We start from the raw sequence: 24,157 nt of genomic DNA, 5'->3' as shown, positions 1-24,157 counted from the left end.
GATCCCTCTTGCCACCACCAGCTCCTTGGTTCTGTGATGACTTTTGTGTTATGGTGACAATGGGCTTTTGCTTCATTTTGTTCTAAAATCTGGAGTTTCAAAATACCTGGAAACAGGGATCTTAAAGCTGAAAACTGTGTTTTGGGATAGGGTGTCCTCTCCTGGGTGAAAAGTTGGCTTTTGTTATATACAAAATTCCTTTTGAAGACCCAGAATCACAGAATGGTTTGGGTTGGACCGTAAAGCCCATCTTGCTCCATCCCCTGCCATAGGCAGGGACACCTTCCACTATCCCAGGTTGCTCCAAACCTCATCCAACCTGGCCTTGGACACTTCCAGAGATGGGGAGTCCACAACTTCTCTGGGCAACCTGTGCCAGGGCGTCCCCACCCTCACAGGGAAATGTCCTGGTAAACTCTTATTGTATAAAGCACTGTGTAGAGTGATCTGTTATTTTCTGTAGTCATTTTATACTGTCTTTTATATCACCTACTATGAAAAAATAGATTTTTTTTTTATTAATATGTGCCAATATCAAGTTAGCTGTTTTTTATGAAGTAGATACTGATTTCTTTTCCTATTGGTATGGTACCAAAAAAAACCAAAAAAACACATGTATCAAATACACTTACTCTACTTTTTATTTCATGAGTTACATAAGTTTCACCATCAAAATCAAAGCAGAAAGATACCTATTAATCTTAACACTGCCTTAAGTCAATTCATTGCATTATATAAAGCTGTGCATTACACAGTGTATGTTTTTAGCAGAATCACCAAATCACAAATGCTACTTTTGGCACTAAACGTTGTGCTTGTCCATCCTTTTGGATGATTTGTATTCACTCTGGGGTTATAATGTTAAACAAGGGAATCAGACAAGTTTCATAACACATTTACTGTAACATGATACTGTGAACTGAACTTGCTGTTATTTATCTTTTTTTATATTTTCTCTTGTTCCAGCATAAAGCCAAGGTAGAGGCAATGACCTTAGACCTTGCTTCTCTTCAGAGTGTGCAGAACTTTGCTGAAGCATTCAAATCCAAGAATCTGTAAGTACTCAGAAAATTAGATGTAATAATTTCTTGTTATTTTAATGTCTTTATCAGCTGAGCACAGTTGGCAGAATCACCACAGTTGGATGGATCACCAACTGCAGTTAGTGAATAATCTTTTCACAGGAATTTTTTTCAATGTAAATTAGAGATCATTTGTTTTCTTTAAAAAAAATAAAATTACAGATCTCTTATTATTTCAAGTATAGCCCCACTTTTAAAGGTTTTTTTTTAATCCTGTGGCCACTGAAAAATACCAAAGCTGAATTGCATAAAAACAGCTCAGGCAACTTTTAACAGTTTTGCAGTGGTTTGGAAGAGGTCAGGGATGGATAATTAGTGCACTGCTTGTCTTACTTTGTTTTCTAACCTTGTCTCTCTCCTTTTCATTTTTAAAGTTTTAAAAACTATAGCCATATGAGCCAGACAGCTCCATTTTCCAGACCTGTGTGTGGAATAGTCCATTAAAAAAAAAATTTTAAAAAAAAAAAAAAAAAATATATATATATATATAGAAAAAGGAGAGAGTTTGTGATAATGACATCACTTAACAATAGATAAATTTATATGGAGACAACCAGGTTAGATTTCAAGTGGTTTGTTTAATTTAGCTTGAACAGAGCAATGAATGTCTGAATTGAAGATATTATTTGAAAGCTTTTAAGTCTTGACAATAAATTCCACACTTCGTGCTTTTATCCACTGTTTGGCCCATTGATTGTTGTGCATATTCAAACTTAGCTATTTTCTGCTAATATTTCTGTAACTGATATGCATCTTACTGCTCTTCTCGAGAGAATATGACCTCTTAGACAGCTTTGAAAATAGATCGTCGTAGAGAAAATATATAACAAAGAGTGTTTTTTTTCACTTTTGAAACACTGCCAAAGCTAAATCTCACATGGATAGACAGATGACATTTTAGTACTTATAGGTCTTTTAGATTCAAAGAATTGTCAAAACTTATTTCTAACAGAAGTTTCTTTACTGCCAAAATCCTTAGTATCAATATTTTCTTATCATGTCATCTTCATATATTAAAATTTCTTGAAAGACAAATCCTTGCAGTATTGCTGCTTTAGTACTAACTTGGCTTTATGGTGTGAGAGCAGTTAAGTGTTTTAATTTAGAATCTTCATGCTTTTAATGTGCTACATTTCTTTAAATGTGTGGTGCAGTGGAAAGTCAAAGCCACCCTTCTTCCAAATGCAGCTCCTAACCTGATTTGTGTTTTGTAGCTCATACCATGGTTGTCCTAGCTAGTCCATTAGGTATGTATGTTTATAAATCCTTGGAAGTGAAGAGGCCAGATCTCGATTTTTGCTAGAGAATTTAGGAAATGAGAAGATCTAGAATCAGTAAAACCTGTTTTGTTTTTGTTGGCATACCCTGTTCTACCAGTGTAGGTCTGTTAAGATACGTTGTCAGTGATGGACAGGCTTTACTAATGTTTCACTCTTATTTTATTTGGAAAAAACATTTAGTAATAGACAGCATCTAAAGCCTCTGCCTTGCCTTCAGGCATTAAATAGATGTGCCTGTGTCTGGCAGGACTCATCCAAGCCTTATGTGAAATCTACGTTCTGTATCTGTTGTGAGACTTGTGGGGTTTTGACCAAAATGAATTTCCAGTTATATTTTGTTTAAAGTCTGGGGCTGGATGGAAACCAGACCCCACACACTGCCTGCAGCACTGGAGCTTTTATCTGATGCAGATACAGAAGAGTCACCTTACGATCATCTGCACTGGCAGGAGGGTGGACTGGAAGACCTACCAGGTCTTTCTGGCCTCTGATTTTTTTGTGATTTAGCTATGTCTGGGTAAGTTTGGAAAAGCAATTATGTGGCAGAGGCATCTCATTGCTGCAGTGATGGGTTTTTCAGTGTTTTCCAGCACTAATGAACACTAACGACCTTTGTCTGACTCCTCGTTCGTTTGTTTTGCCGCAGTGTCCAGAGGCTTTTGTCACCTTGGGGATTCCTTTGCACCAGTGGCTTTATGAGCAATTGGAAGGAATCTCACAGGCTCCAGTGACAGACTGAGCCTTGTTCTTTATGCTTGGGCCAGTCTTGTCAGTTGGCAGCCAAAATTTCTGAAAAGGGGTCGATATCTCTGTAGGAGAAGCACGTTGTGTTGGAGTCCCCCCTTTCCCATGAGGGACCTGTTACTCCTGTTAATGAGTGTAGGAAATACATCAAGAGAAGAGGGTTTCCTTTCTCTTACACATTTTTCAACAATAAAGCAGGTAGGAAAAGCATATAAAATGTTTGGTATTGTTTCAAAACTATCATTTGAGTTCTGAGCTGTACAGGTCTTGGTTTCTGGGAAAAACTACAATTCTTCTAAAATGTCAAGGAGAAAGTTTGTATGAGTGCACACATTTTAGTAAGGCCTGTATTTTATTTCTCACAGCATTTAGTGTGAAGAGGCCTTTAGTATTCAAGGGTGAAGATGTTAAACTTTTCTGTGCAATATTCTCTGTATAGTTTCTCCAGTCCACTCTTGGTTTCTGGGACACTGATATGTTCCAGAACCTGTTGGTCTTGGTGACACATGACCTAATAACTGAAAATTTATAAAATAAATAATAGGCAGGCATGCCTTCTGAAATTCTGCTCTCCTGGCACACTTTATGGCTCTAGGTGCTATTTTTTGTCAGCAGATGTAGGGGTGTGCTCATAGTCACATCTATTCTTCCTGGGACCCTGTTCTTCCCTGGTTTGATAGCAACAGTTGGAAAATAGTCTTGAACAACAGATCTCCTCCTGGATGAGAAAACTGAAATGGAACAACTCCAGAAAAAGGATCCCTAAACTTTATTGAGTAAAAACCTCTTGCAGCTGGGGAAGCTGGGGCTGTTTGTATTGCAGAGAGCAGAGGGGAAATTGCTGAAACTGTGAATCTCTTGCCTTAATCAAAGAAGTTGTAGAGAGAGAGAGAGAAAAAAAAAGCCTTCTTGAATGTGCTTGGGAATCTGAGAGATTGTGGAAACTACATGAAGAATGAAGAAATGTCATCCTCTGCTCAGCAGGAATTTAACGGGGCTGGTTCTACACAGGAAACAAATGATGCAACAGAGGGAGCCTTGAGAAAAACATAAATAATAAACGGGAGGAAAGAGTTACTCTGAAAAGAAATATTTAATATGAATTGGAATAGTACTTTAAAGCTAAGAAGCTTTCCTTGTTTGAAAGTAAAAGTCAGATGATTCATCTATATTATCATACTTCTGAGATTTGGTAGAAATCTTTTATTCCTGTATGGATTTGTTAGGTGTTGCAGACTTGTCCACAGATAAAATCTGAGCTCTGAATATATAAACACTGGTAAATTATGCCATATTCCTATAAATATATTCTAGAAAATCCTTCATCCTCTCAGTAAAAAAAAAAAAGAGTTTTTTGTTTGCATTATCTATACTCTTGAGTTGATACAGCTGTTTCTCTTTCTGAGACTTTTTTATCCTTGCAGTTTCAAATAAAGCTTTGGGCAGAAGGGTTTTGAAGATTATTTTAGATCCTGCAGTTCTGTGATTGCAGCTCTCAAACTTCCTCTAGGAACGGGACAGTGCCCTCCATTTTTTTTCTGCCCCCACAGTTAGAAGGATTCTGTGGGCAAAATAGGGCAAAAACCTTAATTAATTGGATTTAAAAAACCTAAATTAGTTGGAGAAGACAGATTAAAACAATATTGCTGTTTAATATTTGAGCTGGCATTGTAGCCCAACCTGAATTCAGTGTGACTACCACATAAAATGAATGTCCAATTAAAAATAGTGCTCAAGGATTTCTAGCACAATTTTTTTCAGAGAAAGCCAGCTGTCTTTTAGTATTTAGTGTTTCTGGCTTGTTTTCTGCAGATGCATTCCCCACTGGACATTTCCACCAGGAGTGAACGAACTCCATCTTCCTTCCTTGTGAGGACAGTGCTAATGTCAGGATGAGAATGGGAAAAGATCTCAGTGCACCTCAATGGCTGGATTTGTTCAAGTTGCTTCTTTTATCTGTATCAAGTCTTTCCCCTCTGCTGGTTTCCAGCTCAGGCAGTTCATTGAATGTCTCTGTTATGGAAAGTCAAAGAAATGATCTGTTTATAGTAATGTTCTGGGCTAAGATGGATTTGGCATGAGCTGATTTTTGTGCAGCTGGCAGAGGCAGACCAACCAATCTTTCATATTAGTGTTTTGGAACTAAGAAACACTGAATTGAATCTGCTATTCATTGAGTGGGCACGATGTGAGGAATTATGGTTGGTATTAATCCCCCTTATAGAGAAAATGACAGCCCTCCTGTGACTGTACAGAACATTGAAATCCAGGCAGGGTCAGTGTTGGATAGCTCAGGGTCTGTAGAATTGGTGTTTGTGTAGACCTGTGCATGTGGTTTTTATTTCTCAGTTTGATCATCCCATACTTGACTGAAACCTGCATGTTTAAACTGGGGGACAGCACTGATGTTTCAGTTCTAAAACTTCTGAGGTAGGACCTGTGGTCAATATTTACAGCCCTGGTGTTATGGCATTTGCTCGGTGCTCATCGTAAGAACACTTCCATGATCAAAACAGAAGGCAGGAGTGAGCAGCAAAATTATAGATGAAATTTTCTGTGCATTTGTAGTTTTCAGCAGTACATGGTGCCACTTGGTTTGAATTAAAGTTATCTCCTGTCAAACAATAAGGCTTGAATTTAATGTTCTCAAAGTTTGAGGGAGAAAAGCTGAAATCATCCTTCAAAATCTTGAATTACTCCAAAGCTATGAAACAATGTTTGCCAATAGCTACTGCTTAGAATTTTCTGAATTCACAATTATGCAGGACTTCCAGATGTAGATCTTCACTGCAGTTACTTTCCTATACTTTAAAACAGGATTTCTTTTTTTTTTTTTTTCTTGTAGTAAGAATTGGCATATGCTAACAGTTTATTCACTAATGATGTGTGTGGAAATATGGAAAAAGACAGCAGTTATGAATTATGGTTCTCCATTTGGAACTTTAGTCTTTTCTTATTTTCCTAGCCAGACCCAAAATGGAGTGGGCCAGGTTTTCAGCTGCCTTCCTTAGCTGAGGCCCCAAACTCTGTAACTGCATTCATTTTTCATGCTGCAGGAATAAGTGTGCTGAAACCTTGCAGGTGCAATTAAGATTTTGGAGCCTGATGAAAAGTCAGTCCAGAATATGATTTTTCTGCATTTCCATATATTATAACTGACATATTGCAGGTGTGTTATTTTTAATTCCAATTGAATGACAATTAAATCATAGATACTGTGTGATAAATTTTATGCATACCTGAGAATACATGTGTAAAAATGGGATCTGCTTAGCAAGTTGTTACAAATATAACTTAAAAGATCTGGAAAAAATGGATCTATGATTCAGGTGAATTATCAGTGATGTTATTATGCCAATATGTTTAATGGTTCTGTAGTCAATGTATCTTTATCAGAGATGATTGTTGCCACTGCTTATTTTCTTTCCAAGCCTGAACATATTTTATATCACTGTTCAACTCTGTTAATTCTTTGCTATTAATAGAATTACCTTTTGTGAATTAAAACTAGTGTCAGTTGAGATTTTACATTTTTCAGCTTAGAGTACAGTTGGCATCCAGGCAGTGCCACTGAGGCACAAACTTCTGGACAACATTGTGCATTTTGAGATATCAAAGAATACCCACACTGAATTAAGAAACATGCATAGTTCAGAAGTTACTGTTGCAGACAGCACATATCTTAAATTTAAATAAGATCAAAGGCTGACTACATTTGAAACGTACATAATAATATTAGAGTAAAACTTTTTTTTTTCTCTTTGTGGAGATGCTGTGCCTTATTAAAGCCTAGGGATTGGTTTTCTGCATAAATAGTTTTTCTTTTTCTTCTTTCTTCTGTTTTTAAGCTCTCGTACACAATTACCCCTTTGTGGTAGCATGTGTCAAGTCATGTGGATCCAAAAACTATTTCCAGTATTTTATAAATGAAAAATTAAAAATCTCAGAAACTTTAGCCCTTCCCCCTTTTCCTGGAGGCAGATGTTTTCATCAGATCACCTTTCCTTTCATCTGCTCTATCATGGAAACACCTTTTGCTGCAGAATATTTAATTTTTATTTTTTTTAAAGTTAAGTCCATACTACTTCACCATAACTTTACATACAGTTACATCCACAAAAATTATGAAGTGTTTTTACACATTACTAACAAAAAGGGTTTTTTTGGGTGTTTGTTACATGGATTAGTGACTATAACTGTGCTGTCCAGAATTTCCAAACCTGCCCCTTGTCTTTGGACACTTTGCACTCAATCCTTGGTACCCTAAGGAAGAAACCTTGAAAATCCTCCAGGACTTTCTGCTCAGCACCCTGGTTGTTCTGGTGCCCATTTTCAGCCATGGCTGTGCCTAAATCCAGGGTGAGTCTGAGATGGCTTGGGGCTTTGTCTTCTTAAAAAAAATTCCACAAGATGCACCAGCTGTAAAAGCTGTTTTGAGCATCTAAATAAGTAAAATATGTATGATTAATATGACTAATAGCTGATTAAAACATATTCTGTCACAAATATACCAAGGATTTTTGAGCATTATGGCTTAATGGGTTTTGAGAGGCTCTGTGCATTTAATTGATGTCACCTTCTAAAAATTCTGAATTATAAGGCCAGAGTATTTAATTACATATACATTAAAATATATTTAGTCTATTTAGTTAAATGCTTTTAGGGGAGATAATTAAAACACAGAAGGCAGAGTTTTCTTGCACTTGGGTGGGGAAGCCTCACTGCTGGCCTGAGACTGGCCATGGATCTTAGAATCCAAAAATTTATGTAATAGACTGAAAAGGTTGTATTTCTTTATTAGCTGTTCCCCAAAATCCCAGAGGATGTTAAAGTACATTAATTTCCATCACTGCATGGAATCTTTCAGGTCTGAATGGCAGCACACAGCTGCTGGAGGGGCTTTCTGAATTCTGTTACAGCTCTGTAATCTCTGGGCAAAACAGTGAAGAGTCATTGGCAAGTGAACTGCTCAAAATCCATGAGGTGTTTTATTCTTTGAATGATCAACTGTGATCTCAAAAACATTTTCCAAGGGTTTTGCCGTTTTCAGTTGAAAATATTACAAATATGTAATAAAAGTAGTAATTGACCTTTTTTTTTTTATTATTTTTTTTTTTTTATTTGGTGAGTTGTAGCTTTCTTTTTTTAACAAGTCCTTATTGTGTGCAAACGAAATTTGTATATTTAGAGTACATGCAGAAACAACAAATCATTCCATGGTTATTACAAAAATGAATATTTCTTTAGGTCTGGTTGTTTGTGACTTCATGTGAATGTGTGTAAATAATGATTTGCTGCCAGAGTTTGAAAAAGAAGCACCACTTTGAGGCAGCAAGTGTCCTTAGGTGGGCTGCTCAATGAAAATTACCAGATTCTGGATACTTTCATTACTGCTGTCTCTTATTAATTTCTGAAGGTGCAGGTTGATGTGGGGTTATTTTGGTAGTTGTCCCCTCACCATATATCTAAGAAAAAAAAATAAAGGGAAAACCATGACTAATAGCTGTTTTCTGTTTAGTTCCAAATCAGTTGAGGCCTCTGTTCCTTCTCCAAACATTTATGAAATTGTACACTGAAGGTTCTAGAGAGGTAATGAATAATGATTGAGGGATGGCTGACCTATATGGCAGGATGCAGATGATGTATTAGGAAGGCACAGGAACAGCTGCTCATAGTAATTCCCATTTATGTGTTTATGAAGAAAGAATCACAACAGTTTCAGTCCACTCCCATTAATCTCTTCAAGTGGGGCAAAAGTATTTGCTGATCAACAGTGTCAAAGCCTGCAAAGAAATCCAGTAGGATGAAACACAGAGCATTTTCCTTGCTTCTGGCAGGAGGTCATCCATCAGGACTCTAAGTCCTGTGTTAGAGACTTGCCCTAAAATGAAGCCTGTCTGACAAGGATCCTCATTTCTGTCTGCTGGCAGTTGGCAATGAGGGTATTTTTGCTGACCTTTTAGCCAATGTTTTTAGAAAAAGGGAAGTTAGACATTAAGCATTTGTTTCCAAAATTCATTGAGTTAAGCAGTGTGGGTTTTTTTGGTTTTTCTTTTACATTGAACAAGTAAACATTTAAATATTTTTGTGTCAGTATTAGATTATACATGATTCTGAGTTTTAGTGCTGCTGCCTGAACCCTGACTTAGTGATTTTCTTGTTGCTCAGTTCCCTGTCAGTACTGCTTGTAAAACTGAGGGGGATTTCTGGAGATGGTTGTTTAATTCACCCGTTTTCTGGAGAGCCATAAGCTTCTCTTGCCTGTTGGATATTCCCTTTGTGGATCTAGGCATTCCCTCATGGAAAGAAGTACAACTTTCTAACTTGCAGAGAAAGCAACCTGGGTGTTCAGGGTTATGGGGTGGAAAAGTTTGGTGGGCTGTGACTTTGCTTCTTTGTGGAAGAGAAGTCACAGCTCTGCCTTCTTTACTGGCCGTGACAGAGGTCTACAGTTGCTTATGGGACTTTGGGGATATGGTGAGGCCTTTTCTGTTGAATTTCTGTGTAATTCCAAACAGTGTGAACTTTTCAAATCACTTGAGAAGTGCCCCAGATGGTGTGACATTCTGCTTCATGGGAAGATTTGAAAGTATTCCCTTTGCATACTCTCTGGTTAACTATTTCATTACGTTTGAAATGGGAGAACACCAAAGCCAAGAACTCTGTTGACATTTTGGTGGTGTTTGTTTAACCTCCTAGTGCACAGGCTACATTTGTTGAAAAATATTATTCTTACCTTTGCAAATCATCAGTAATTAATTCCCTTGGAAATATCTACTGCTGCACACAGCCAGCTTGGGAGGCTGCTGACAGATCATAGTTTTACATCAGGTGCTAACAAATTGATTATTAAATTTCATAACTAACTGATTTATAGCAACAATTTAATTTCTGTATCTCTCTAATGTATTCACTTACTGTATTTTCCAATAGTGCAGAGGAGTTGGATTGCTTAGTTGCTTCTAATGGTGAATTGTGCACAGCATGTGAGATCTGAATGACTTCCCCAGTGCAACGGTTAGTAAAGTATCAGAGGCTTTGTGAAGTGCACAAAATATTAGCTGAATTTCAGCTCAGGTATTCACATTTAAGATTTTCCTGGCTAATTCTACATGATTTTTAACTTTCACTAAATTGTAGGTACATTTACCAGCACGGGGAGGGTTTTCTGGGATTGCTGTGTACATTGCAGTTGGAGCCGTGAGTTCCTGATTCTCAAGCAGCAGTGACTACCTGATATAACAGAGCAGATTCAGTTCAGGTCCCAGTGCCCACCTAAATGTCACTGGTAGCCCACACTGACTCCCTTGGTGGGGTGAAAGTTGCTGCCTGAGGACATTTTAAGGAGACATGGAGGCAAATTTTCATAACACTCTGCAGGGTTTTATCTGTAGTGTTTCCAAAAATATCTAATGGGTGGGTGTCATGGTTAGAGGGAGCACTTGGTCATGTTGATACCAGGAGTAAACACCATGGAAAATTTCCTTTGCTGCTGACATCCTTTGTTGGCCTTAGCTGTGCCTTTGATGCTGAATTACAAACTGTTTTAAACTGAGGGAGGATTTTTATTTTTTTTTTCCTTGGGCTCAGGAGGAAGCCTCATGCAGATCCCAGCAATGTTTTTAATGAACTTGTGAAATCAAGGTCATAGTTCTGCTATCACTTGAAAATACTCCTGTCATAAAGCAGAGCTGCAGTGCCAGATGTGTGGTGTGAATTGTCACGTATCTTAAAACTTTTGTCCCTGCATAATGATACGTTCAGTGACACAGAGCTCTGCACCATTGAGATTAGAATCTGTCATCTGTGGCTGAAATTCATAACTGCACAGTGGCTGTTACCCAGGTAATCTCATTCATTTCCTGGTGTGCAAATGGCCGGGTCACAAAAACTTAGATGACAATTTTCAGTAATTGGACCTTTGTTAGCAGTCTGACGAGAGACACCGATAGCTTAATGGACACGGATCCAAATCTGAGAGGAGGCTTTTTTCTCAGCTGAAATGAAGCACAACATCAGTGTCTATTCATGCAACCCTTTAGGTTTCTTTTCTGTGGAGTTATCTAGGAAAAAAAATTCCTTTTTTATTTAGCATTTAAAGCCACTAGTGCTGATTAAAAAGAAAAGAATTCTAAAAGGGACTCTGATACTAACTTTTCAGTACGATAACTATTTAAAATGTTTCTGTATTTATTTTTCTATTTGTCCAAAGATTTTTTATAATAAAATATTGTAAATAATGTTAATTTTACAGTCTCTTAAACCTGAATTACTTTTACTTTGAAAAAACGAGAAATGCGCTTTGAAAAATACAAATCTCATAAAATGGACTGAAACATTATTTTATTTCTTTTATAAAATCCAGTTAAATGACCTAAAAATTACTAAATTTTATAATTTCGTAGTTCTAGAATCTTCTTTTTAATTAATTGAGCTGACAGATTTAGGTATAGAGTGTGTATTTCCCTTCTGGTAGTTATTGTGTAATTACTAATAATGAAGGGTACTACTAGGATAGGTGGAATATATGAATCCTTTCTGTCTGTGATTTGTTACTTCCTACTGCACATTACAATCATCAAATAGAATGATGATCTTTTAAAAAGTGTCATATTTGTTTTGGAGGGAATGGTGATGGTATTTTTGGTATTGCTCCTGCATTCATGTTGCTGCAGTTCTCATGCAGGAGGCTCTTATACCAAAAAACTGCATCTGTGTTGGAGAATCTTGTTCCTTTTCCCCCAGCAGATCTGCAAATCTGTAAATTAATTCTTGCTAGAGCTTTTCATAAAGTCTCATAAGAGGTGATGAATCATCCAAAGTTCTATGCCCTCTCAAGCTTCAAGCAGCTTTGTTTTCCTCTTGGCAGATGCATCTCAAAACAGGCAAAATGAACTCTGGTTTAAATAATTTGGATAACAAGTGCCTCAAAAGATCTGTTACCTTCTAAAGAATATGATCCTGCGAAACTTAGTGAATATCCTGCTTGTGCTGCGTTGAGTGAGGCTGCAAAGATCAAAGAACTGCCTCTTTTTTTGCCATTTGGCTGAACAGAAAGGACTTTGCCTTTGTAAGGACAGTCTCTGTTTATCTTCAGTTTCTTTTGTGGGTGCAGTATGTGTGCACAGATATTCTGTGTTCGGGTGTCACTGCCCAAAAGGCAAATCAGAAATCCAGCACTTCAGACACTGAGCCTCTCAAAGTGCACAGATGTTTCACTCTGCTTCTGGAGCTTCTGGTTAAAACTTTCCCAGCTGGCAAAGGAACAGATAATAGATTGTTAACTTCTTATTGAAGCACACTAGACTGGTAACTTCCCAATGGGCTGGAAGTCAAAATTTATTTTAATAAGAAAATACAGCCTACTCTTTATGTCCATCCTTATGCATTTCTTTCAGTATTCAGCTAAGGTGTGTTTGATTCCTCCTGAAATGTTTTTTATTTTTTAAACTGAGCTATCAAAATCTGGTGCTTTCAGACATGCCTGAAGGAATATAATTACTTAGGTTTGTTCGACACCCTGGGGCTTCAAGTTTCACATTATTTTCCAGAATTCCTTCTGCAAGATGCTCAGAGTTGCAGTATAATGTCCTTCAATCATGTGGGGAAAGGTTCTGACTCTGTGCCTCCTGCCATCCTACGTGTGTGGGGCTGTGACGAGGCACTTGAGAAGGACAGAGGGCAAGCAGTTATTTTTCCTAATTGTGCTTCATTTATTACCTTCAGAATTAGAGTTTATGTTGAGCGTTGATTTTGTCTCATGGGATTGCAGTAAAGACATAATAGGATGGAACAGGCTGAACAAATGTGACAGATCTTAATATTCTGGCATTGGGATATCTCACAACTGTTAGTGCAGGAATTTTTTGGCTGTTTTTATTTTGTGTGACTTTTCCAAATTAAATATACCAGGAATGCCAGATGCAGGCTCTCAGACCTGAGGTTCTCAGCTCAGGTAGAGCTTGGTGAGATCTGCTGCGTCAGGCTCTGACTCAAGGACAAGAACTCACTGTCGATGCCAAGGTTTGCTCAGAGATGATGCAATCTAACAAATGCAGATACATCTGAGGTCCAGAGGACCAGAGACTTTGCTGTGTTTCGTAAGGGCTTGGAAAAAGACAAGAGAGAACAGAAAAGGGCGTTTGTCCTTGATCTTGCTGTGGAGGTTGGGAAGGCTGCAAGGTGTAGTATCCTGAGATTACACTGGAGACCTCAAGGAATTTGAAGTTTTCTGGACCTGTTTTTTGAATGAGAGAGGTATGTGCCAGCCTAGGTTCTTTTCTAGCTTAGTTTGGTAGAATCTCACCCTTTCATTTCAAGTTCCTTTATTGTGGCATTTCTATTTAAACTGGGTTAGGTGAGTGCAGTGATGAAGGATTCTGTCTCAAGGATCTCATATGTATTGTGTAGTGATTTTCCACCAAAGATTACAGCTTTTGGAGAATGTTTTTAGTTTTCCATCTCAGTCTTGCATTTTTAACACCATACTTCATCAGCTGCAGAAGTATAAAATATGTACATATGTGCTTTTTCATGGTGCCTTTATTTCTTAATCCCTTCTTCCCTACCAATTGTGCAGGTGTCATGTACCCCATACAAGAAAGTGGCAGGAGTTGCTCCTCTCCCAGGGAAAGCTTCTTTTCTAAATGCTCCACATTGAGACAGTTTCCCCACTGGCAGTTGGGAGAGCAGTGATAGTGCTGTGTGGCATTTTACCTTTTATTCTATACCCTTTCTCTAAGGGTGTGTCACTGTGGGCTCAGCTGGACCCTGACCAGGGCCGCTGGAACCAACTGGAATCAGCTCCTTCCCACAGAAACCAGCCAGCTGATTTCCCTCACACCTGCACCCCATTCCCACAGAGTGTAATTACATGTATTTAATTGAGATTTCTTTGTATTTTGATTTTTTCAGGCCTCTCCACATCCTGATCTGCAACGCTGCGGTGTTTGCTGCTCCCTGGTCCTTGACAGAGGATGGCCTGGAGTCCACTTTCCAGGTGAATCACCTGGGGCATTTCTATCTTGTCCAGCTCCTGGAAGATGTTTTACGCCAGTCATCTCCTGCCAGGGTTGTCATGGTGTCCTCTGAGTCCCACAGGTTGGTGAATGTGAACTTTGGTTTTGCTTTAATCCTTAGAGCGTGAAACAGTTTGGGCAGAACCACAAAAGCTTCTGAAAATGAAGGTCCTTACTCTCAAGCATTTGCCTTTGAATAATCTTTTTAAAAATAGAAGCATTACTGATGCCTGTGGATGTTTCTGGATTTGGCTCTGTTGCTGGATAAAGCATGTTCTAGTTTTATAACAGTATGTAGATATTTTTTTGATCGTTCTTTGTGTGAATGCAGATTTTCGCCGCCTTTCAGACCACTCATTGATTTTGTGAGGAGATGGAATAATAATTGATTAAATCTGAATGGCATGACCTATATTGATTTGTCATTCAACAACTTCAACATCTTAGCAAGAAGAATGTGCAGATATTTTAGCAGGAGAAACAATGCAATTAAAAACTGCTAGATGAAATCCAGTTGTTTTATAATGAGAAATTAGGGAATTCAATGCAGACATTAGCTGTATAATTGTAAAATGGGAAGTAGTGTAGTTAATACATATTACAAATCTGGCTATGCCTCTTTTGGTGAAATTTTTAATTAAAATGTTAGATGCTCATCTATTCTACTGCCAGGAAAAGTACAGTTGGCAAAAAAGATGTTGATGAGGTTTGCCTTTTTTCAGATGTGCTTGTGTTTTTGTGTTAATAACCGAAAAGATGGTTTTGATTTAAATGAAGTTCCTTGTGCAAAATGAATGCCCCAGTTCTGAATTTTACTGGGCACAAACCACTTACTCCTTGCTGATTTAGTTCAAGGACTGCAGGATTAAGCCTCTAACATCCAGCTTTAAACATTACTGTTGATTTCTATTTCACTTTTGGTCGTGTGTAGAAGCTCTAGCAAACTAAAAGGAAGAATGTGTGAGTGCCTTTTTTTTTTTTTTTTCCCTGTCTTCATATTTCTGAAATGTTTTAGTGACCCAGAATGAAGCTTATTTTTTTTAATCATGTTTCCATAAAATGTAACCTCAGGGACCTGGCAGAGAGAGACCAGCCAAGGGTCGGGCTGAAACCTTTATCACTTCCAAACACAGGGGCTTATGGTATAAATGACTCACTGCAGATAGATTTACTTTTACCATTTTAAATTTATGATGGCTGAAATGAAAGGAAGCAATAGAAAATGCCAGTAATAATCCTCCCCACTGTTAAAAGACATGAAATGTCTAGTAATTAGGTGGTAACAAAATCTGGACATCCTTATCTTTGCAAATCACACCAGGTTTGTGAAAGCAAGTAGCAGAGTCCTGTTAGGAGTGAGGGCAGCTACTGCAGGGCAGGAGAGATAGCTCTGGAAATAAATCTGCCAACTCCAATCACTTGCCAGATGTGGAGGGCACAATGGGATATGTATAAATGAGCTGTTATTTAATGGGATATTATGTTGAATTGTCAGCTGCTTGTTCCCCCTTGTAAGTTTGTATCTCTGATAGTATTTTAAATGACATCTTTGTTTTTCACTGCACAAGTGCTGTGTGCAACCAGGGCTCGCATCTCTGGACATCTTTATCTGTGTTTTTGAAAACATTTTGAAAGTGCTCATGGCTAAGTCAGAGAGATCAGCCAAGGTTTAGAGAAGCCTACAAGGAAATAAGTCACAGTCTGTGTTTGAATAAAATAATTAACACAACTAGTAAATTTCCCTTTTTCTAAGGAGTCCAAATAATGTCTTGCAGCTTATCTTATCACTTAGACTGATCATTGTAAATAACTGTGCTTTCCCCAGCCCCCAGTCTGTTTAATGGGAAGAAGTTTATGTAAGGAGTTAGTTAGGTATTATTAGGTAGTCGTTCTTTCTGACCTACTTGAGAACTCTGAGCCTTAAACCATGTCGTAAAACAGAAGTGTTGGTATCTAATTACTTCCATAAACCTTGACTGGATCTTTTTGCTGGAGTCAAGACCCCCTGTTAGGGGAAAAATAAAGTCCCATGTTTGCAGAAAATGCTATCCTGCACTGCTCCAAGGCAAAATATTTATTTGCCTCTTTGGTTCTTAGTTCATTTCTAGTTACTTCTCTGGATTCAGCAAAAATGAATTCTGTTTAAATTAAGCTTTTGGGTACTTTAGGCACATAATATTAAAATCAGTATAATAAGTAGGTTGACTTTCCTTCTGTCTTTATTTCTGTGTTGTTAATTTGATTGTACAGCCCTTATCCCCCTGAATTCAATGGGATTGACTCACATAAGCACACTTGCAGGACTGGACTCAAAATATGCCACCATGTTTCCTTTATACAGGAACACACAAAGAGTTTTATTTATAGATTATTTTTGGTGTCATAAGTGATTACTTGCAGAATGAATATAGGAAATTCCTCCCAGAACAGTCCTGTTAATTTCAGACATGTATTTTATCTAACTGAAAATTACGAAAGAGAAATTTTGTTGTTGAAATTGAAGGGCTAATTCTGCAATACACAGAACATCCTGGATTCCTCTTGAGTTCAAATGCTGGATTGCTTTTCTCTGGGCGTATTATAATTCTGCTCACAGAATGAATGTAGAAATTCCAGCTGATCTCTTCATTTCTGGGCATGAGATGCAAAATTAGTAAAGATATTTTAAAACATTTTTCTAGTGTGTACTATAATTATGTTTATCCCTGTTCTCCCCAGCTGATTCTGAAAACTGAGTATTAAAAAGAGCTTGCTAAATCCTTTTTATTTTTAGTAGCTCCTCTGAATGAAACATAGATCTGTAAGTAAATGTTGTATTATTTTCTAATATTAAGATATACTAGTAAATTAATAAACGAAATTGTAAGAACTGGGAGGAGAAATGCTTTATGGAAATTTCCTTTTCTTCATCTAAATATCTTTAGAACATTCACTACTTTGTTTCTTTCCTTTTTTTTTTTTTTTTTTTTTAATAACAAACAGCTGGTGTTTAATGACTCTGTCAGACCCAATTAAAAAACATCAACTAGTTACTTTGATTTGTGTTCAGCCATGCCATGGGTATACTTAAAAACATTATACTCTGCCAGAACTCATTTTGGCTTTGTTTACATTTATCTTTTAAACATATAAGACTATTGATGGCAAGTTACCAAGGTTATAACCCCTTTATATTCATCAATTTTTAATCTAAAAAAAAGCTTAAGAGGCAGTGAGACTCATCCACAGTTACTTGAACACTTAAATGCAAGTGTGCTGTGTGTGAGCACTGGATGAAATGATCAGGGGATGGGAAGAAGGAGAAAAGAAAAAATGCTGGGTTGCTCTGCTTTTAGTGCAGAGTTATTTTATCCTACATTATTTCCTCCAAACTGATCATGCTTTTATAGAAAGATGGCAAAATCTGTTTGTTTTGTTGTTTTTTTTTTTTTTTAATTTTAAAATAAAGTGATTTGTAATTACATACAATGCCTTTAACCATCAAAGTGTTTTCTGAGTTGTTTTTGTTTATTGTTTGCTGTTTCTAATTATCCAGTAATTTTACTGCCATGTTATATGGGACTGTTTCCTTGGGTCTCAGGCAATTTCCAGGAGATGCTTTCAGCTGCTAAATAAGCTGTTGTTTTATATTGGTTCTGGCCAGGATCTACTCTGTTGTCTCCATTTTATGTTGTTCTTAATGGGAGCCAAATTAACTCTGGGGTATCTAAGGCATATTTACTGTTTTTCAGATTTTCAGAAATTAAAGACTCCTCTGGAAAGCTCGATTTCAGCCTGCTTTCTCCATCTAAGAAGGAATATTGGGCAATGTTGGCCTACAACCGCTCCAAGCTTTGCAATATCCTGTTCTCCAACGAGCTGAACCGACGCCTCTCTCCCCATGGGGTGACATCCAACTCAGTCCATCCTGGAAATATGATTTATTCCTCCCTTCATCGTAACTGGTGGGTGTACACCCTGCTGTTTACCTTGGTTCGACCTTTCACCAAATCCATGGTAAGTGGACGCTTTAAACTGTTTTGTGCATCTTCGTTTTTTCAAATCCGGGGAGAGAAGCTGTAAAAATCCAGATGTATTTATCTACCGCTTGCCTTTTATAACCATGAACCTGATTTTAATGGCAAAAATCGTGCCAAGACAGTGCTCTAGAAGAGGATTCTTCGGCCCCTCAAGGTTTACTTTGTCAATCTTCTTTTAAGGAACCTTCTAAGATGGAGTGCATGACCTTGTTTGAATATATGATTTGCACTGTGATTAAGTATGTCCTATGTCTTAGGTGTGGGAGAGTTTAGAGTTATTTCTGTGCTCAGGATATGTAAAACATCAAAAAAATTGCTTTGGCTTTTAAGTGGAATATGTTGACTGCATTTTTTATGTAAACAGATGCCCTAGTTAGAAAAGATACTACAGACATTATTAATGGCTGAGGGAAAGTGCTTTCAGTGGTAAAAGCACCTTCATTCATATTTAAAAAAAAGCAACAACCCAACAATTTTCTTGATTCTTACAAAGTGCTGATGACAATGGGCGTTTTCCATTTGTCTCCATTGGATTTTGGACTGGAACCATGACATAATGAAGGGCTCTGCAGTTCTTTCATCGCCAAGGTTGTGAGTTTTTATTATGTAAGAATTTGCAGCACCTCCAGCACTTGGAGGGGGGTTATTCTTATGCTTTGAAACTCTGAGCCAATTATTTATGAGGAGTCCAAAGTTTTTTTTAGGCAGAGAATGGCATTTACTTCATAGAGAACTGGGTTCCTTTAACCTTATAGACTGTTTCCTTTTTCACTGGCAAAGAAGGGTGTTTCCAAAAAGTGGAGCAGGGAGAAGGAGTCTCCCTTGAATGTTTGCTTCTATGAATCAGGGAAATGAAAAGATCCAAACCCCTGCAGAATCTTAATTTATACTGGGATAATGTGTGTGGAAAACACAGGGTGTTTAAAAATCTGATTACATGTCCATAAAACAAAAATACTGGATCTTCAGTAAGGTCTGTGGAGCAAAAATATAAACACTCCAGTGTTGACCACGTGTCAGTGAGGAGAGCCCTCACACCTCCAACCTCTGCCTACATTTTGCAGCCTCTACATCTGCAAAGCCTATTTATGTCCACAAGATTGATACCTGAGTGCTCTGGCACCTTGGGACAAGTAATAATATCTTTCAACAGCATGTTTTTTTGACCAGGACCTATAAAAACCACATCTCTGCCGTGTTAGGGATTGTTTGTAAAACAAATTCTTGAAGTCCTCCTGAGAATGTGTAAGTGAATGTTATCAAAATCCCGTGAAAAGGATCCAGTCTGTGGACGTTTATGAATTGTTAGTTTTATTTACTCTGACATATTTCACAAAGGGAACCTTTTGTGTTTGTTGCTCAGGGAATCTTATCCTCTAAGGAACAAAACGAAATGCTGATGTTTATTTTGAATTCTTTGAAAGAATTGATAGATTTTTAAATAGTGTCTACTAGTGTCTCTTATATGTCTTACATATAAGAGAATACAAAGTACAGGACAAAGATATCAGCACTGAATAACAATGCACTCTGGTCCTACCTGAATCACTTCTGTTAAGTCCTTCATGTTTGTATTTCACTGAGGTTATTTGAATGTCATGATGGAGGGTATGGGCTGAGGTTAAGCATCAGTTTTACAACTCATATTCTGATTATGAATTATGTTCCCCTGAACTCTACCAATGTTTCAATAGCCAGTAAAAGTAGAAAAGTGCCCCTTCCTGGGTATGCAAACAAGCTGAGCTGAAATTCTCAACATCATCTGTGTAAGAGTTTCTATTTTAAGGCTTGTAGGGAGCAAATGATTTTCTGCTGCTGCTTCTTTTTTAGGGATTGTGCTGTTATCTACGGAACAGACTTTGTTGGAGATCTTTTCCTGGGCTTCCTTTCTGTCTTTGTGTGGCTGCTCACCCTGGAGTTGAGATGAGTGTTTTGATCAGAAAGTTGGGAGTGATCTCAAAGCTTTACAGCTGCAGTCCCAAGGTGGTGAGCTGCTCATCCCTGAGTTTCCCAAGGATGTCTGCATTGCACAATGCAGCATGATGCAGCAGCATTTAAAGTAGTTTGAGCTGAGCTGGGCCTGTCACTGGAATTGAGACTGGAGACAAGGTTGTGTGGAGAGAGGGGAGGTTTGGCAGCCCAGACAAGGAGGACACAGAATTGCCTGGACCCGTTTTGATCTCTGAGGCTGCAGCTTTAGCTGCTGCAGCATTTTGGTGTGTGGAGAACCCAGTCTTTCCTGGAGCCAGTTTGAAACTCTTTGCTATGTCCTGATCTATTGGGCTCCTGGAGTCTGCATAGATGCATGAATAAATATAAATACACACACACACAGACACAGAAACTGCAGCTGCACATACCTGATTCTAAGGCCTTTTTGTATTATTGTGGTATCCAGGAAGTAGTTTGAAGCAGAGCAATGGAAACTAAAAACTATTCCTTTCTTTCCCACCCACTTCTTTTCGAAATCTAAAATCCACAAGGGTTTCTACACGGAAATTTAGAAGTATTTTGCAGAAAGAAATAGTTGCAAATAAATTACTATTTTATTATTGAAGTAACTGTAGCCTTACTAATGTCAAAAGGCCTCTTTTTTACTTACCACTAAATAGTTACTCAGTAAGTTGGGGATGCTTAGATTATAATTAAATGCCAATGGAAACAAGTGGCCACTGTAAAAAACAAATTGCAAGAGAGGCTTTGAAGGTAACTGTGTAGGTCATGCATATATTTAGCTGGTTTGATCTAAAACTCTAGGGTTTCAGGTTTTTTTCTTTCTACCTCTTTTACTCTGTTCTCTCTTTCCAAACTAACTTGAGAAAAGTTTGAGTTGTTTTTTTTTTTTTTTTAAGTAAATGGTAGTCATTCAGAACCCATCTAATTTGTCATTATTTTACATACAAGACTAAAATTAAATATATTTATTGTAAGTTTCGAGCTTACACTGAGTGTGGTATCTGGTGTCACCCCCAGGTGATTTTCAGTGTACAAGGGCATATAGAATTATAAGCGGAGTGCCATTATCACACACTTGTGATAGTCTTACATAGACCCAAATATTTTTGTTGGCAGGTAACAGAGCAGAAAGAATATCATGTGTTAGAGTAGCAAGAGCTTAACAGATGTTTCAGTGAGCCGAATTTTCAAATCCTTTTACATTAAGAAATGGCTGGGGTTTGGGGAAGTTCTGAGGATATTGGGTTACATTTCCTGTTGCAGAGCAAAGCCAACCATTGTGTTGGACTTTTAGCAGATGTGTTACCCCCTTTTAATGGTTGGGAGTAAAACATTGATTCTGTTGCTGAGATATAAATTACATTTATAAAAGCTCAACTTGTCACCTTTAAAAGCCAGTTAGAAGTAGCAAGACAATTCTGCCCTTAATTTTTCATTGTGTAAGAGACTGATGCTTGAAGTTCTCTTTGATTTGTCCCTCCTTCCCCAAAGATAGTAACTTTCCAGAACTGGATTTTGTATTTAAAGTATTGCTATTGAGAATTATAAGGAATATTTCTAATGGCCCCAAAGTCTTCTGCATGTCTAATTTTTCTATAAACCCATGAATCCTTGTCACTGGGATATTTTCCCAGGGATGTTTGAGGCAGTAGCTCTGTGTTCATACAGGCAGGAGGAAACCCCAGTGCCTACAATGGCTTCACTGGAAGTTGGAACTTGCCATAACTTGGAAATATTTAAATTTAAATTTCATGTCATGATTTCCATGCCCATCTAACATCAACTCAGAAATGTTATTAGGGCAAGAAATCAATCTGCATCTACAGGAGGGACTGCAACCTAATGATCACTTCTGTTTGCTTCTGATAAAAGCCCAGAAGAGGCTCTGCAGCCTCATCACCCCTTTGCTTTCTCCCCTGTCCTTTGCTGAAGAAGCTGGAATTACCCTTGGAGCTGGGGATAGAACTCCCTCTCCAAGCAAACACTTTTTGCTGTCCAAAGATCTGTGTGGGCTGTGTTGAGTTGATGTTGGCTTCCAGTTCTGAATTGACAGTTCAGGCCCAATTCTGCCCTCAGCTGTGCCTGTTCAGCCCCAAGAGCAGCCCTGGGCAGGGTGGGTATGAATGTGTTCCAGCACGGAATTTGGCCTCCATTTCCTTCCTTAAGACATTCCTGAAATTGCACTGGGGTTTCCTGAAAAGCAAGAAGCAGCTCTTTTTGAAAGGAGCTTCACAGTTTAGGTTTGATCAAAATGACATTTTCTTTTCTCAGATTGAGTTCTGGGCAGGAAGTGGAAGAGGAAAAGGAAATAGCCACCTACTGGATATTAGAAGTTGTAGAGAGTGAATAAATCTCATGGACAGTTCTCTTGGTTTATGGATTTATGCCTGAAGTGTAAATGTTAAAGTGATGCTAAGCCAGAGATCTTGTTTTAACATACAGGTTTGTGGGCCTTATCCCCAGTACCATGGAGGGATAATTATTTTATTGAACTCTGATACCATGTGCTTCCTTGCACTTTAAAATTGACTGAATTCCTTCCTCCACTTCAAAATTGACTGAATTGGGTAAAAGGAAAGGCTTATGTGGAAGAACATTTAGATTTGTTGTAAGAGGACGGCAAAGAGATGCCTCCAAAGTAGTTGTTGATCATTTTGTGTGTCCTACCCAGCAATAAAATGTAATATAAGCTAGTTTATTATCAAACTTACATTTAACTGATACATACTTTAACTTGCTGCTAAAATAAATGTAGCATGAAATATAAGGGCAAATTAAATTTGTCCTCTGTAACCTACACCAGAGGAATGGAAAGTCTCTATGGAAACTTATCCCTGTCCCAAAGTGAACAGGTCAGGATCTCAGTGACCAGGATGGTGCTTCAGGGGGAGCAATGGACACTGAATTTGCTGTGTCCAGCACAGCCCCATAGCTCTTTGTGGAGCAGTTCTGTTTTTGTTTTCTAATTTTGTGGAGGAAATAAGGAATTTCTTCCCCCAGATCCTTGCAGAATTTCAGAATGCTTTGTCAAATAAGTGGGCTGCAAGGCACAGATATATTTGGTCCTTGATGGTTTATATTGCATGTAATTAAATTAAAATTTTAAATGAAAAAAAGATGATTTACCTATATTTTCAGACTAAAAAAGCCCTTTCTCATTGTTATTTCTTCTCTTCTACTCACCATCACTTATGGAGCTAAAGTGCACCTGGAGTGCTGTGGAGTCTCTGAGGTGCTGTGCAGCATTGATCTGCTCAGAATGTATTTGAGAAACCATAAGGCAGGAAATTTCTGTTGTATTATGAGTGTTGAGGTGCTTGGGTGAAAGGAATGATGTTGCACTTTGATAGAAACAGCGGAACAGGATATTCAGTTTTGTTTGATTTCTTTTTTTTTGTCCATTTACCTTTATTTTCTTTTATGTCATCACTATACTCAATATTATGAATTTGCCTCATCCTTATGGTAGGGTTCTTGAGATCTTTTTCATGCAACATCATGAGTTGTGTTCTTTGCTCAAAAATTGATCAACTACTGCAACAACTGAAAATAAGGAAGGCTTTGATTCTCCATGGGTAAAGATTACTAAAATTAGAACTGTGAGATTGAAGAGATGGTAAAAATTATTTTTACCAAGTATTATGCAGTGAAATTCTGCAGTTCTAGGTCTTTTTTGATTTTTGCATTTATGTTGCTGTACAGATATTCTCTATTTTGGTGTCAGTTATTCAAAAAAAAGTGGAAATTTGTGGGGGGAAAAGGGTTCTCTTTGTGGGAATCTGTGTTTTCACAGTGCATGGTTTTATTCTTTTGTCAGGGAAGAAAACAGCTAATAACAGCATTAGAAAATCTTCAAGATTTATATGTACAACCTCCTGGCCTCTCTTCCTTTTGGCTGATTAGAAATAAGGTCTTTCTCTAAAGTGGCTGTGTGCTACTTTGCTGCATAAACACCACATTAAAACTCTGGTTCTGTACAGGTTTGTGACACTTCTGGTTTTGTGGCCACGCACAAAAAATTTTCTCATGTAGTTCACATAAATCTAATATTTTTTGAC

General features: G+C 37.8%; 1 protein-coding gene across 2 annotated transcripts in view; it reads left to right on the top strand.

Annotated features, from left to right (window-relative positions):
• WWOX (WW domain containing oxidoreductase) overlaps positions 1-24,157 on the top strand; it is a 479,405-nt gene that overhangs the window by 92,695 nt on the left and 362,553 nt on the right. For both annotated transcript variants that reach the window (XM_083869921.1, XM_083869922.1), the window contains exons 6-8: positions 967-1,055; positions 14,021-14,206; positions 17,856-18,120. In XM_083869921.1, coding sequence (XP_083726047.1) covers positions 967-1,055; positions 14,021-14,206; positions 17,856-18,120 — 540 coding nt within the window. The remainder of the gene's footprint in view (positions 1-966; positions 1,056-14,020; positions 14,207-17,855; positions 18,121-24,157) is intronic.

This window comes from Zosterops lateralis (assembly GCF_965231275.1).
Source record: "Zosterops lateralis genome assembly, chromosome: 12".
In the NCBI taxonomy this organism is placed as follows: domain Eukaryota; kingdom Metazoa; phylum Chordata; class Aves; order Passeriformes; family Zosteropidae; genus Zosterops; species Zosterops lateralis.
Note: the sequence above shows the minus strand (reverse complement) of the source record. Positions and strands in the feature narration are given on the sequence as shown.